We start from the raw sequence: 14,758 nt of genomic DNA, 5'->3' as shown, positions 1-14,758 counted from the left end.
TGTTCTGAACTAATTGCTCTTCTTTAAAATGCAAAATCAAAATTTCGCAAAACTTTCATTTCTCAGATAATGCTTACGATCCTGATGTGAATGCTAAACAGATATGGATTGACAAAACAGTGATAAATGACCATATATGCCTGACATTTACTGATAATGGGAATGGTATGACTTCAGACAAATTACATAAAATGCTGAGGTATGTAAAAGTGTCACACTCCTTAAAATCATTGCTTTTACCTGGTTCAGGTGTTTCATGTGTCATACTTAGAGCCTGTAGTTTTTGTTTTTTAAACATGAAATGCTATACCCACAGTGTGCTCTATTCTCTTAAGTCGTCCGTCATTTTCTACTACTGTTAGCTTATTAAGCAGTCCCTGCCATTCTCATCACCCGCTCCCCATGTCTGACTTATCTAAAATTCCACCATTCCTTTAGAGTTGTAGCACATTGACATCAGTTATTTGTGCTTTAGTGGAAATAGTTTTAGCTACTGTTTCCAATAAAACTTACCACTTTGGGGAATGGGGACTGGTAATTTTAAAGTGACACAGAGGATGAGGAAGTAGCATAGTCGTAAGGGCTTGGGCTCGGGTCACAGAATAGGATGTCAGGATGAAGCCAAAAGTGCCTGAAATAGAAGCTAAGATACATAGTACAGGTATGAGGTAGAGGGAGGATTTGCCTCAGAGGCCTTTCTACTGTCTCTCAAATACTCCTTACATTGATAAAAAAGGCAGGTTCACCCGATCAATAATCACAGTACGACAGGCTTGCTGAGAGCAAGAGAATCATTCACACTTAGAGGAAGAGATTTCATGGGGTGAAATCTCAAGGTCCCTGGAGCCTAAATTATAATTCAGCCATTTAGCTAGGATGTGCCAGGCAATGAGCTCCTGTTTTAGTATGTGTAATCTTTACATCCCTATAATGTGGATTTGGTTTCCTTTGTTTCAGAGATAGGGAAACACATCAATACAGATTAAAAGTAATTTGCCCAAGATTATACAGCAAGGAAGGATGAGGCTAACATTCAAACTTAGGCACTTTACTTGGTATTACAGTTTTTTAATTAAAATAAATGAAGATTATACATACTTACTAAATTTTTTTTTCTTTTTAGCTTTGGCTTCAGTGACAAAGTCACCATGAATGGTCACGTCCCAGTTGGATTGTATGGGAATGGCTTCAAGTCAGGTTCTATGCGTTTGGGTAAAGATGCAATGGTTTTTACCAGAAATGGAGAAAGCATGAGCGTGGGCTTCTTGTCTCAGACCTACTTGGAAGTCATAAAAGCAGAACATGTTGTTGTCCCAATAGTGGCATTCAACAAAGACCATATCCTTTTGATTTTGAAGTTGAAACTATGAAGAAATAATCTGAACCATTCCATCCTTCTGCCCTCCTCCAGATTCTTGTTTAGCTCTTGTTCATTCTAGCTCTTGTTCCTATCCACTGCCTCTACTCTACATCTGGGCTAAATGTTTGTCCCTTTGTGTTCTCTGTTGGAATTGTGTCATGGAAATCCTTAGCATAAGGCGATTGCATTTTATGTTAAGCTTCTTTATTTTAGTCTTTTTGTGGTCTGATAAGCTTATGATCTGGCTTGAAATTTTCACCAAAAACCATGAAAAGCAAGATATCCTTAGGAAAATGTCTTCTGTATAAACATTCAAATATTGGAAATAATTAAAGTAGGAATAATAATAAACTTCTGCATACTTATCCTTCTTGGTGTTCATTTGAAATCACACTATCATTTTAAAATTTAGAAAATAATTTAGGAAATGGTTTTTCAGTTAGTTTGAGTTGGTTTCCATATTGTAATTGTGAAAAATACATCGTTGGTCTAAGTCTTTAACTTAGGATATACGACAGATAATTAATTTAACAGAATCAAAAGCGAGTCTTGCTGCAATTCTGGAACATTCTCTATTTTCTACGGAACAGAAATTACTGGCAGAACTTGATGCTATCATGGGTAAGAAGGGGACGAGGATCATCATTTGGAATCTCAGAAGGTAAACGGTAGACCTCAGCTAGTTGTTCACCATTTGGGAAGTAAAGTGCATGTGCGGGAATAATTTCATTACATTCATGCTTTGTTACACAGAGTGCAAATATATTGGAAGGTCCTCATTTTATGGCATAGTTAATGATTTACCTTTTCCAAGGGTATTTTATTGAGGCTACTTTGGCTTCAATTTGAGATAATTTCATATCACTAAAAATAAATGTCCTAGCCCTGCCATTCTGTATCCGTAGCACTCTATTTTCGCTCTTGGTTATACCATCCCTCTCCTCAAAAAAAAAAAAAAATGAAATGAAACGAAAAGCCCAGCCAACAAGTCCCAACTAGAGTAAGTTAGAGAAATCTTTGTCTGTTTGGTTAATTACATAAAGCTAAGCACAATTTAGCATCTGTTGAGAAAAATAATATAAATGAGACTTCTGTGTTGCTAAATCTTTGTGAGGATAAAATCCTTTGCAAATAAAGTTTTAAAATTTAGGGTAAATGTGTGATATTGAGAGATCTAAGATCTGTTGAACCATGGGAATAAAGCACAAATAGTGATAATCCTAAAATCCTTTAATTCTTGTGCTTTTCTGACCACCTGTATTCCCTTTTTCTTTTATTTTCTTTTTCTTACTTTCTTCCCTGCCCCTCCCATCCCCACCACCATTTTTTCTTCAACTTTTAATTTGAGATAATTGTAGATTCATATGTAGTTGTAAGAAATCTCATGTACCCTTTACCCAGTTTCTCTCAATGATAACATCTTGGAACACTACAGTACAATAGTACTGTTGATACTGACATTGATACAGTCAAGGTACAGGACAATTTCATCAACTCAAGGATCCCTTTTATATCCACACCCACTCCTTCCTTAATCCCTGGCAACCTCTAACATGTTCTCCATTTCTATAACTTTGTCATTTCAAGAATATTCTGTAACTGGAATCATACCGTGTGAAACCTTTTGGGATTAGCTTTTTTCATTCAGCATAATTTTTTGAAGATTCATCCAGGTTCTTGTGTGTGTCCGTTTGCTTCCTCTTACTTGCTGAGTGGTAATTGCATTATATGGATGGACCACAGTGTGTTTACCAATCTGGTTGTTTACAAGTTTCAGTTATTACAAATAGAGCTATAAAACAGGGGTTCCCAACCTTTTTGTCATCAGGGTCCGGTTTCATGGAAGACAGTTTTTCCACAGGGTCGAGGGGTGGGGTTCAGGCAGTAATGCAGTGATGGGGAGCAGCAGGTGAAGCTTTACACCTCCTGCTGTGCGGCCGGGTTCCTAACAGGCCCGGGGGCTGGAGACCCCTGCTATAAAATATGTGCATAGAGGTTTTTGTGGGAGTATGGTCATCATTTTGTGGGGTAAATGCCCAGCAGTGTAATTGCTGCATCATATGGTAGTTGCATGTTTATTTTCTTAAGAAACTATCAGAATGTGGCTCTATCATTTGACATTCCCAATGGCAATGTGTGAATGAATACAGTTCTTTTCTGTACCTTCTGGATTTCCTTTCTCCCTCCCTCCCTCCAACTCCTCTGACCTTAACTCCCACATGTTCGTGTTTTGTTTTGCTAACTAAAAGTTATTTGCTTGCTTATCTTATGGTGAAGTTAAAATTTAGCTCTTTTAAAAAAATTATTTTTGCAGCTACAAAAGTGCAACAGAGTTTGATTTTGATAAGGATAAATATGACATCAGAATTCCAGAAGATTTAGATGAGACAGCAGGGAAGAAAGGGTACAAGAAGCAAGAAAGGATGGACCAAATTGCCCCTGAGAGTGACTATTCTCTGAGGGTATGTATTCAGCTCTCTTTTTGGGAATGAAAAATCATCAAATAATGGAAATTGTTAACCACTTGTATTATAAATGTTGCCAGAAATCTCTAAGTATCTCAGACATGAACCAATTTATTAAATTTGTCTTGTGCACACTGCTTGTTTTATTTGCTTAGAAAAGATTTTAATTGCGAAGTCATCAGGTCTTAACAGTGCTTGTAAAAGTTCTTTCACTGTGTGGTTAATTATTTGAATTGGGAATACTAGAATCAGTTTGTAAAATTCATTAATGATATTTTAAAACATTTTTTTCATGGTACACTAACATTATACCATCTGCTCTGGTTACCTCTGGATATTCTTGAGTTAAGATTTTCTTAACAACTAGGACATACTTCACTAACACACTGGGGTATATCAAGGAATAGTAATAGCTGCCATTGTAATTGCTAGAATCTCAGAAAAAATTACATAGTATACTTGTAAACGTCAAATGAATCCTTATGTGATGGCCATATTGATTGATTCAATCAAAATGCCAGATTCAGAGTGTGTCTTTTAAAATTTAAAATATTCTCTAGAACACACACACACATTATTGATACCCTAAAGCAATAAATTATGTATAGCCTATACATAATGCACGTTAATATAATTTTGTGATAAATATCTTTGAGATTTGACCTTAGAGATGAGAATGTTTTTAAGATTGAAGGAATTAATATCTCAATATAACAGTGTTGATATAATAAGAATATTAAGTTTCGGGCTTCCCTGGTGGCGCAGTGGTTAAGAATCTGCCTGCCAATGCAGGGGACACGGGTTCGAGCCCTGGTCCGGGAAGATCCCACATGCCGCGGAGCAACTAAGAACATGCGCCACAACTACTGAGCCTGCGCTCTAGAGCCCGCGTGCCACAGCTACTGAGCCCGCACGCCTAGAGCCCGTGCTCCTCAACAAGAGAAGCCACCACAATGAGAAGCCCGCGCACCGCGACAAAGAGTAGCCCCCACTCGCTGCAACCGGCAAAAGCCCACGCAGCAACAAAGACCCAACGCAGCCAAAATAAATAAATAAATTAAAACAAAGAATATTAAGTTTCTTAGTCACTATGATAAGACATATAATACTAACTTTTCCCTTTTTTTCCTCCTCCTTTTTGTTTTTCTTGGCTGCGCTGCGGCATGTGGGATCTTAGTTCCCTGACCAGGGAGAGTGGTCCTAACCACTGGACCACCAGGGAATTCCCCTTTTCCCTTTTTTTGTGCTAAAATTATTTCATAACCCCAAGCTAAGGATTCATTTGACGTTTACAAGTATACTATGTAATTTTTTCTGAGATTCTAGCAATTACAATGGCAGCTATTACTATTCCTTGATATATCCCAGTGTGTTAGTGAAGCATGTCCTAGTTGTTAAGAAAATCTTAACTCAAGAATATCCAGAGGTAGCCAGAGCAGATGGTATAATGTTAGTGTACCGTGCAAAAAATGTTTTAAAATATCATTAATGAATTTTATAAACAGGCAAAACACCACTAATTTTGAAATCAGGAGTCAGGGAAAAAAAGAGAAATGTTCAAATTTTAGTTTTGTGTTGAACTTTTCATATATCCTTCTTGAATTGTTCAATTCATTTCCCTCAGAGATTGCTGATAGCTTGGAGGCAGGCACAGGAGATCATATTTTAACATGTTTTAGGATGCAAAGTTTGGTCACAATTCTAAGGTATCTAAACTTCCATGTATTAAGAATTGAAAACACGTTTAGGGAATTCCCTGGCGGTCCAGTGATTAGGACTAGGCACTTCCACTGCCATGGCCCGTGTTCAGTCCCTGGTCAGGGAACTAAGATCCCGCAAGCCTCAGCGTGGCCAAAAAAAAAAAAGACTTGAAAACACATTTAGATGACTGCTGATATTTACAGCTCCATACGGAAAAAGTGCTGTTTGTCTACTCTGCTTAAATGTTGGTGCATTATTTATGATTTTTTTTCTTTTTCAAGCTTATAATAGTCCCTTTTGTTTATATTAGATTTTGCTTATTTTTGCCCAAATAAAATTTATTGATGCTTTTAAAATTATAATAGCAATATATAGTTTTGACAGGAGAGTCAGAAAACAGTCCTTTTTGTACACATAAACATTTTTTTAAAATTAAAATGAAATGATACTATACATGCTGTTTTTTTAACTTTTTTCACTTAACATCTATGTAGGTCAGTAGATTGTTTTCTGTAAGTCATTTTTACTGGCTACAGTATATTGAGCTTGTTTTTAATAAAAAGTATTCAGATATTAACTAATACACCTTTATAGTCTATAGTATTTTATTGAAGAGTTAATACGTCTTTTATCAAAGCAAGGCAGTAGCTTTCTTTTTAAATACATGCGTAAGTAACGTTGAACAAATCCATAGGTAATTATTTGGAAAGGACAGATAATTGTGTGTCTTTGCAGGCTTACTGCAGTATATTATATCTAAAGCCACGAATGCAGATCATCTTGCGTGGACAGAAAGTGAAGACACAGCTAGTTTCGAAGAGTCTTGCCTACATTGAACGTGATATTTATCGACCCAAATTTTTAGTATCCTTTATTTTGCTTGTTATGATGCTGTATATAGATAGGTATCAGTCAAGTGTATTTCCCTTCCCCCTTTCTCCTTTTATCCTGATAGAGTCTAATCCTCTCCAACTTTTGCCCTTTTTTGCACCTTTGGACTCAATAAATAATGAAATAGGAAGGGTGGTTTAAAGGGAGTGAGGTGGTGTGTTCAGAATTTTCCTTAACATTTAAGACTAATAAAACTGTGAGAATTACTTTTGGATTCAACTGCAGAAATAAAGATCATTATGGGATAATGATGTATCACAGAAATAGACTCATCAAAGCTTATGAAAAAGTTGGATGTCAGTTAAGGGTAAGTTTATATCTGAAAATGTCTGTATCTTTTATAAAAGTTAGGATAACATGTTATCGGGTCAGATGTGAAATAATGTGCTTTTTGCCTAATGACTTTTAAGTGTCAATGTTTTTAATAACATTGGTATGGCACTTGACCTTAGAACACTTTTATATTAATTTGAGGACAGAACATTTTATCTCTGTTTTACAGGTGAGGGAATTGGGGCTAATAAGTAACTCGCCTTAGACTTCAGGCACAGGTGCAGATATTTTCTCTACACTTGGAAAAGGATCCTTGATTTTTTTCATGCTAGAATAAAATTGATTGGTTTTAATTAGTTGTTGACTCAATAGCCTAAAAAATAGTATCTGATAGGTGATTTACTTTTCTGGAGTTAGTTCCTGAATATATCAGAGTTTTCCTCCTAAACCACTTCCATTGTTGTAGAATTCAATTTAGGATGGTGAACATTGCCCACTATGTTGATCTGTTTATCCTTTACCTGTTTTCACAGAAAATTTTTTTGGTGTGTGTGGTGGGTGTTAAGAATTTGTGATAAATTCTGAAATTCAGCTTTGTTAAAGGTTTTAAGTCCAGGCATATTTTGTTTTCCAATTCTATGATGTTCATTTTCTATTCATTTTATTTCATTCTAAATTCTCTGCAACAACATGGATGGACCTGGAACATAGTATGCTTAATGAAGTATAATATGTCAGGAAAAGACAAGTACTGTATGTTACCGCTTATATGTGGAATCAAAAAAATAAAACAAGTGAATGAATGTAACAAAACAGAAACAAACTCACAGACACGGAGAACAAACTGGTGGTTACCAGTGGGGGCAGGGTGGCAGGGGGAGATAGGGGTAAGGGATTAAGAGGTACAAACTACTATGTATAAAATAAGTGAGCCACAAGGATATATTGTACAGCACAGGGAATATAGCCAATATCTTATAATTTTAAATGGAGTATATAAAAATATTGAATCACGGTGTCATACATCTGAAACTAATATAATATTGTAAATCAACTATATTTCAATTTTTAAAAAAGTAAATGAACTTTGTTGGGCTCTTCTTTATAACCACTGATTTCAATTAGAAAAATAAATCCAGAAATATGACAACCATGATACAAGGTATCAATAACTTTTATTTAAAATGCTAAGTTTTATTTATAATTGGAATAGTAATTTTTGCCAGAAATACTGTATAATTATAAAGTTCTGAATTTCACTGGTAATTGGAAATGTATTTTTGGTAATAGGCCTTATTTCTCAAGTGTTTTGACTTAAGGCACATAATCCATTTTTCCAACCCAGTTAAATTTGCATTATATATAATTTCTGGTTAAGTTTAACCTTGTAAAAAATAAGCTTTTACAGCCAACTTTTTTTTTTTTTTTTTTTTTAATGTATTTTATTTTTGGCTGCATTGGGTCTTCGTTGCTGCGCGCGAGCTTCCCATTGCGGTGGCTTCTCGTTGCAGAGCACGGGCTCTAGGCGCACAGACTCAGTAGTCGTGGCACACGGGCTTAGTTGCTCCACGGCATGGGGGATCTTCCCGGACCAGGGATCGAACCTGTGTCCCCTGCATTGGCAGGTGGACTCCTAACCACTGTGCCACCAGAGAAGCCCTACAGCCAACTTTTAATGTTTTTCTTTACCAGAAGATGGACTGGTCATAGTATTTGGATTCAGTAAACATTTATTAAACACTTAGTATGATTTTCCACGCTAGATGCTCAGCATAAAAAGATGAAAAGGTACAGCACATGCCCCCAGAGCTCGCTCTTTTTTTTTTTTCTTTTTAAATTAATTAATTTATTTATTTATTTTTGGCTTGTTGGGTCTTCATTTCTGTGCGAGGGCTTTCTCTACTTGTGGCAAGTGGGGGCCACTCTTCATCGTGGTGCGCGGGCCTCTCTTGTTGCGGAGCACAGGCTCCAGACGCGCAGGCTCGGTAGTTGTGGCTCACGGGCCTAGTTGCTCCGTGGCATGTGGGATCTTCCCAGACCAGGGCTCAAACCCGTGTCCTCTGCATTAGCAGGCAGATTCTCAACCACTGCGCCACCAGGGAAGCCCCAGAGCTCTTTCTGATGAGGGGAATGTGGTATATCCTTGGAGCAGCAGAAAGGGCTTCTTGGAGAAAGTGGTGATTGAGATGAGACTGAGTTGATTTACTGTTTTGGAAAGTCTGGCAAGAGCTTTCTAGACAGAGAAAGGAATGTCTGCAAAGGAAAAGAAAGAGGCTTCTGAGAGGATGGCATCATTAAGGGAGTTATTATGCCTGGACCAGGTGGTAAGTGGGGAATGGCAGAGAGGAAGATGAGGCCAGAAAGGAGGTGAAAAAGAACTAAGATTGAAGGGTTCTGTGGTTTACAAGTTGTACGAAATGAGGAACCACTGATGGTTTTTAGTGGAGTAGCATTATGATTAGGTTTTCATGGTTTTGTCTATAGTTGTATCTATGAAAATTCTCATAAGTCAGTATTTCACTTTTTCTCTTTATACTTAGACTCAGCTATAGTCGTGAACAAAATACATGTGTTAATCACATGTAGATAATCAGAAAATGACTCATACTTTGAGTTCAGTGTTTTAGCTAGCAGGTTTAAAAAAAAACCTAGGTCAGTTGAATTAAAGTTTTTACTTCATCACAATTAACAACTGAATGTGTAACTTTGGATAAATGTCTTTAATTTTTATCTAACAAACTTACGGAATATTATGTGCCAAAGCCTTTGCTAGGCACTATGGATACAGGAAGGAGTTAGTTGTGGTTTTTAGTAGCTAAGAAATTGCATCCCAGTAGAGGGGATCTTTTTTCCCTAGTGTAAAATCGGGAATGATAATACTTGTCTACATGAATACTTGATAACAGTGGAAGTGGTTTTGGAGGAAAGCTGTTGTTACATATTTAGGAGTTAGCTCCCAGAAAGGTAAATTACCTACCAGACACTGTTTTTCAATCTAAATGTCATGAGACTCATGAGATAAAATATAGGAAGATGTTTCATACAGATCTTAAATCTTGGTGAAGGGATAATTGTTTGGAGCATCATGTTTCATGTTTAAAATGCCAGTTTTATTTTTCAGGCAAACAACATGGGTGTTGGAGTAGTGGGGATTATAGACTGTTATTTCCTAAAGCCGACTCATAATAAACAAGATTTCGATTATACTAACGAATACAGGTATGTTACCTATTTAAATGACTAACTTCTTACAATTTATTTTGGAAATACTTTCATAACTTTTTCTAAGCTGGATTTCTTTCTGTTTTGTGGGAAGCTTGCGTAGAAAACACATGTAATCATTTTCTCATCCCTGGGGATTGTATTCTACTCCGTCACAAATAGAAATATATTCTCCTCTGTCTTTACTGATGAAGTATTTTTGAGATTTGTACTAAAGAGAGGAAGTTCCTGCTTTCTTGGTAACATTTTTTTGTGTAATATAAAATCCAGAAACATTGATCTTGGATGGGAACTTTAAGATAACTTAGTCCTATGTACTTGAGACAGAAATGCTCATATCTTTTAAGAGTGATCAGAAGCCATAAAATAAGTATGACCATCAATTTTACTTGTAAATTTAGGAAGCACAAACAGTTGTCCTAATGAGCGTATATTATGAAGAAGAATGCAAACTTCATATAAAAACAAAGTGGAAGGAGGGAAATGATAAAGAGCAAAATCAGCAAATTAGGAAACACGCAATAGAGAAAGTCAATAAATACTCAGAGTATAGTCCTGAGACAGAAGCTACCCCTGTTATTTGAACAGGGAAAATATAGGGAGTAGAAGGTGATCACTCAAAGAGGTAAAAGAGGACAGTATATGTCCAGAACTAGCTGATACAAAAGAGCAGCTGTTACGTCTAGGTTGAAAAAGAGTAGACAATAAAGGAACTAGGAGAGGGTCCCCGGTCCCTGATGTCGGAGATTCAGATCTCTTTGTAGAGGTCATAACAAACACAGGAACAGGCTACCTGCCATGGCAAAAAGCTTGCCAGAAGGCCTGGCCAGTCTGGGTCTGTAGACATGGCCTGCTGTTGCCAGGGTATGTGGGTGGGCTTGGGCTGGAGCTGTTCTGTAGAGGAGACCTGTCTTTGCCCAAGGGTGTGAGTATATGCTGGAACTGGTTCCTGCTGCTGGAGGGAAGAGCGTGGCCTGAAAGCACAGCTGGAGCTCCTTTGGGAGGCCATGGGCTCCAGCCAAATAATAATGGAGCACCAGACCTGAAGGCCATGTGTCTTGCTGTTCTCACCTGGTAGGTTCATTGCCCCGTTAACCCAGTGTAACATTCCTCAGGCTGGCAAAGGATGAATGTTTACAGGATCAAGCTCCATTATCACAAAACTGAACCAAAAAAACCCCTGTTTGGAACTGGAAGACAATAAGTTGATAATTGACACAATCAAAAGCCCAAAGTTTGTTCTTTGGTAAGATTAACAGTCTATAAGCATCTGGCAAGACTAAGGAAAAAAAAAATCATCAATATCAGAAAGGAAAAGGAGGACATTACTACAGATCTACAGACAGAAAAACCTAGAGGGGTAGCATGAACAATTTTAGACCATTTTAGATGTTATGGACACCTTCCTTTCAAACTGAATCAAATTAAAAATTTCCCACATACTTTCAAACATTTAAGGATGTGGCGGCGCCAGCTTACACAATCATTAAAGGTTTTAAGACACCACATAACTAGTAGTGAACTCACGAATGCATTACAAGAAAGAAAATTTATGTCACTTTCATGATTAAGATATAAAAATCTTAATTAAACAGCAGGTACCATTTAGTGACTTGTAAAAAGAATAATACATTAAAACCAAGTGGATTGTATTCCAAGATGGCACGCGTGGTTTTTACTATTCAGAATTCAATGTAGTTCATCACATTGATGTTAAAGAAAAATCTCATGGTTATTTTCATAGGTACAGAAAAAGCACTTGAGAAACCACAATATCAATTTGTGATGTAGGAAAAAAGGGAACTCTTACAAAACCATTAATAGAAAGGGCATATTAGCAATACTGACTATCTAGCAAAAAAACAGCAGTTCCTAATGGTGAATTATTGACAGTTTTCCCCTTAAGAGTGGGAGTAAGATAAGGTTATCAGCTATTCACCATTGTTCTTGAGGAAATAACCAGAACAAAGAAGGCAAAAAAGAAATGAAAGTATAAGGGTTGGAAAGGAATAAATAATTTTCTGTAGGGGACAGTATCAAGTATATAGAAAGTCCAAAATAATCTGCAATGTAATACGGAGTCTAAGGTTGCTAGATAAGAAGTATTCAGAAGTTTACCAGCAAAAAAAAAAAAACAAACCATGAGATTCAAAAAAATTTTATACATAATAACATCAAAAAAGCAAGTGCTTTGGAGTAAATAAAATATGCAAAGACCTCAACACACTAAAAACTATAAAACATTGTGGAGTGAAATTTCAAATCTGAATAAATATATACCAGGTTCAGGAGTTGGTAGGCTGAATATTATAAAGTGTCATTTTTTTCTCCAAAGTAATTAAATACAATTCCAGGTTAAAAAAAAGTCCCAGCAGGTGTGTGTGTATGTTAACAAGCTTAATTTAAACTTTATGTGGAAAGTCAGAAGACCAAAGATAGTTAAGACAAAGAACAACAAATCAAGAGGACTCATACTACTAAATATCAGTACTTAAAAAGCTGTAGTGAAAGAGTGGTATTAATGAAAAAATAGTCCAGTGAAATAGAATAGAGAAGCCAGAAACAAATCCCTGCTTTTTATACATATGGTCAGCTGATTTATGACAAAGGTGTAGTAGGAAAATGATCATCTTTCTAAAAATGATGGTTCAGCTACCTGTATGAACAAAATGAACGTTAACTTCTCCCTCTTATATGAAGCAAAAAATCAATTCCAGATGGATTTTAAGCCTAAATGAGAAAGGCAAAAATGAAATGAAAACAAGAATAGTTTCATAACCTTTAATTTAGGTGGGTTTTTTTAACAAGATGCAAAAAGTATTGATATATTAGATCAAAATGGAAAAATTATCTAAAATGAATAAGATATAGCAAATGTTGGTAAGATGTAGGGCAGTTGGTACTCCTGTACGTGCTGTTGGGTGTGAAAATTGTTGATCATCTTTGAAAGTTATTAGACTGTATTGAGTAAAGCTGAACATCAGTGCCCACCCCTATGACCCCGCAGTTCCACTCCTAGGTATATTTTCAACAGAAATGGGTGCAGTCTCATGGATTGAGGAATAAAGGTGATAAGAAAAGACGAACTGAAAAAGTGATATGAAAGGAGAACCATATTTGGGAGGGGAGATGATACATTCTTATTTGGATGTTTATGTGTTGTGATAGTGGGGCTTCCTGGTGGGGAAAAATAGAGATAATGAATGGGGATAGATATGTCTAATATTAACCTGTCAGTACAGAATTTTAAGTCTTGATTTTTATTTATTTATTAAAAAAATTTTTTTAATCATTTTTTTGGCTGTGTTGGGTCTTTGTTGCTGCGCGTGGGCTTTCTCTAGATGCGGCGAGCGGAGGCTACTCTTCATTGCGGTGCGCAGGCTTTTCATTGTGGTGGCTTCTCTTGTCGCGGAGCACGGGCTCTAGGCGCGCGGGCTTCAGTAGTTGTGGCGCACGGGCTTAGTTGCTCCGTGGCATGTGGGATCTTCCCAGACCAGGGCTCGAACCCATGTCCCCAGCATTGGCAGGCAGATTCTTAATCACTGCGCCACCAGGGAAGCCCTATCTTTATGAATTATAGGTTTCTCTAGATATATGCCCAGGAGTGGTGCTGCTGGATCATATGGTAACTCTACTTTTAGTTTTTTAAGGAACCTCCATACTGTTTTTCACAGTGCTTCCACCAATTTACATTCCCAGCAGCAGTGTAGGAGGGTTTGCTTTTCTCCACACCCTCTCCAGCATTTATTATTTGTAGACTTTTTGATGGTGGCCATTCTGACCGGCGTGAGGTGATGCCTCATTGTCTTTTTGATTTGCATTTCTCTGATAATTAGTGATGATGAGTATCTTTTCATGTACCTGTTGGCCATCTGTATGTCTTCTTTGGGAAAATGTATATTTAGATCTTCTGCCCAATTTTTGATTGGGTGGTTTTTTTGTTACGGAGTTGTATGAGCTGTTTGTATATTTTGGAAATTAAGCCCTTGCCAGTTGTATCCTTTGCAAATATTTTCTCACATTCCGTAGGTTGTCTTTTTGTTTTCTTTGCTGTGCAAAAGCTTGTGAGTTTGATTAGATCCCTTTGTTTATTTTTGCTTTTTTTTTTCCCCTTGCCTTGAGAGACTGACCTAAGAAAACATTGCTACGATTTATGTCAGTGTTTTGCCTGTGTTCTCTTCTAGGTGTCTCATGGTGTCATGTCTTATATTTAAGTCTTTAAGCCATTTTAAGTTTATTTTTGTGTGTGGTGTGAGGGAATGTTCTAACTTGATTGATTTACATGCGACTGTCCAGCTTTCCCAACACCACTTGCTGAAGAGGCTGTCTTTTCTCCATTGTATATTCTTGCCTCCTTTGTCAAAGATTAATTGACTGTAGGTGTGTGAGTTTATTTCTGGGCTCTCTATTCTGTTCCATTGATCTATATGTCTGTTTTTGTGCCAGTAGCACACTGTTTTTATTGCTGTAGCCTTGTAGTATTTTCTGAAGTCCAGAAGGGTTGTGCCTCCAGCTTTTTTCTTTTTTTTTTTCAGGATTGCTTTGGCAATTCTGGGTCTTTTGTGGTTCCATAAAAATTTTAGGATTATATTTGTTCTAGTTCTGTGAAAAACATCATGGGTAATTTGATAGGGATCACATTAAGTCTGTTTTGAATTTAAGATGTTACACTGACTGTATCTTGTGTGTGCAGACAGTTCCTGGCACAGTAGATACTTAACTCATTAACAAATGATTATTCAATTATGGCCGTAGTCATGTTTATCTCAGTAGGTCCTGTTGATTTGCTTTTTTACCGACACCTTATTGTGGGAAAAGTGAAAGTCTTAATTTTGGGACAGAAGCT

At 36.8% G+C, this 14,758-nt stretch overlaps 1 protein-coding gene across 1 annotated transcript in view; it reads left to right on the top strand.

Annotated features, from left to right (window-relative positions):
• The window catches only part of MORC3 (MORC family CW-type zinc finger 3), a 39,241-nt gene that overhangs the window by 10,290 nt on the left and 14,193 nt on the right, over nt 1-14,758 (top strand). The window contains exons 3-9 of the mRNA XM_061193955.1: nt 67-199; nt 1,124-1,338; nt 1,874-2,021; nt 3,675-3,822; nt 6,262-6,390; nt 6,602-6,724; nt 9,812-9,909. Of these exons, the coding sequence (XP_061049938.1) occupies nt 67-199; nt 1,124-1,338; nt 1,874-2,021; nt 3,675-3,822; nt 6,262-6,390; nt 6,602-6,724; nt 9,812-9,909 (994 nt within the window). The remainder of the gene's footprint in view (nt 1-66; nt 200-1,123; nt 1,339-1,873; nt 2,022-3,674; nt 3,823-6,261; nt 6,391-6,601; nt 6,725-9,811; nt 9,910-14,758) is intronic.

Source organism: Eubalaena glacialis, chromosome 6 (genome assembly GCF_028564815.1).
Source record: "Eubalaena glacialis isolate mEubGla1 chromosome 6, mEubGla1.1.hap2.+ XY, whole genome shotgun sequence".
In the NCBI taxonomy this organism is placed as follows: domain Eukaryota; kingdom Metazoa; phylum Chordata; class Mammalia; order Artiodactyla; family Balaenidae; genus Eubalaena; species Eubalaena glacialis.
The sequence above is the reverse complement of the archived record's forward strand: the minus strand, read 5'-3'. Positions and strand labels throughout refer to the sequence as shown.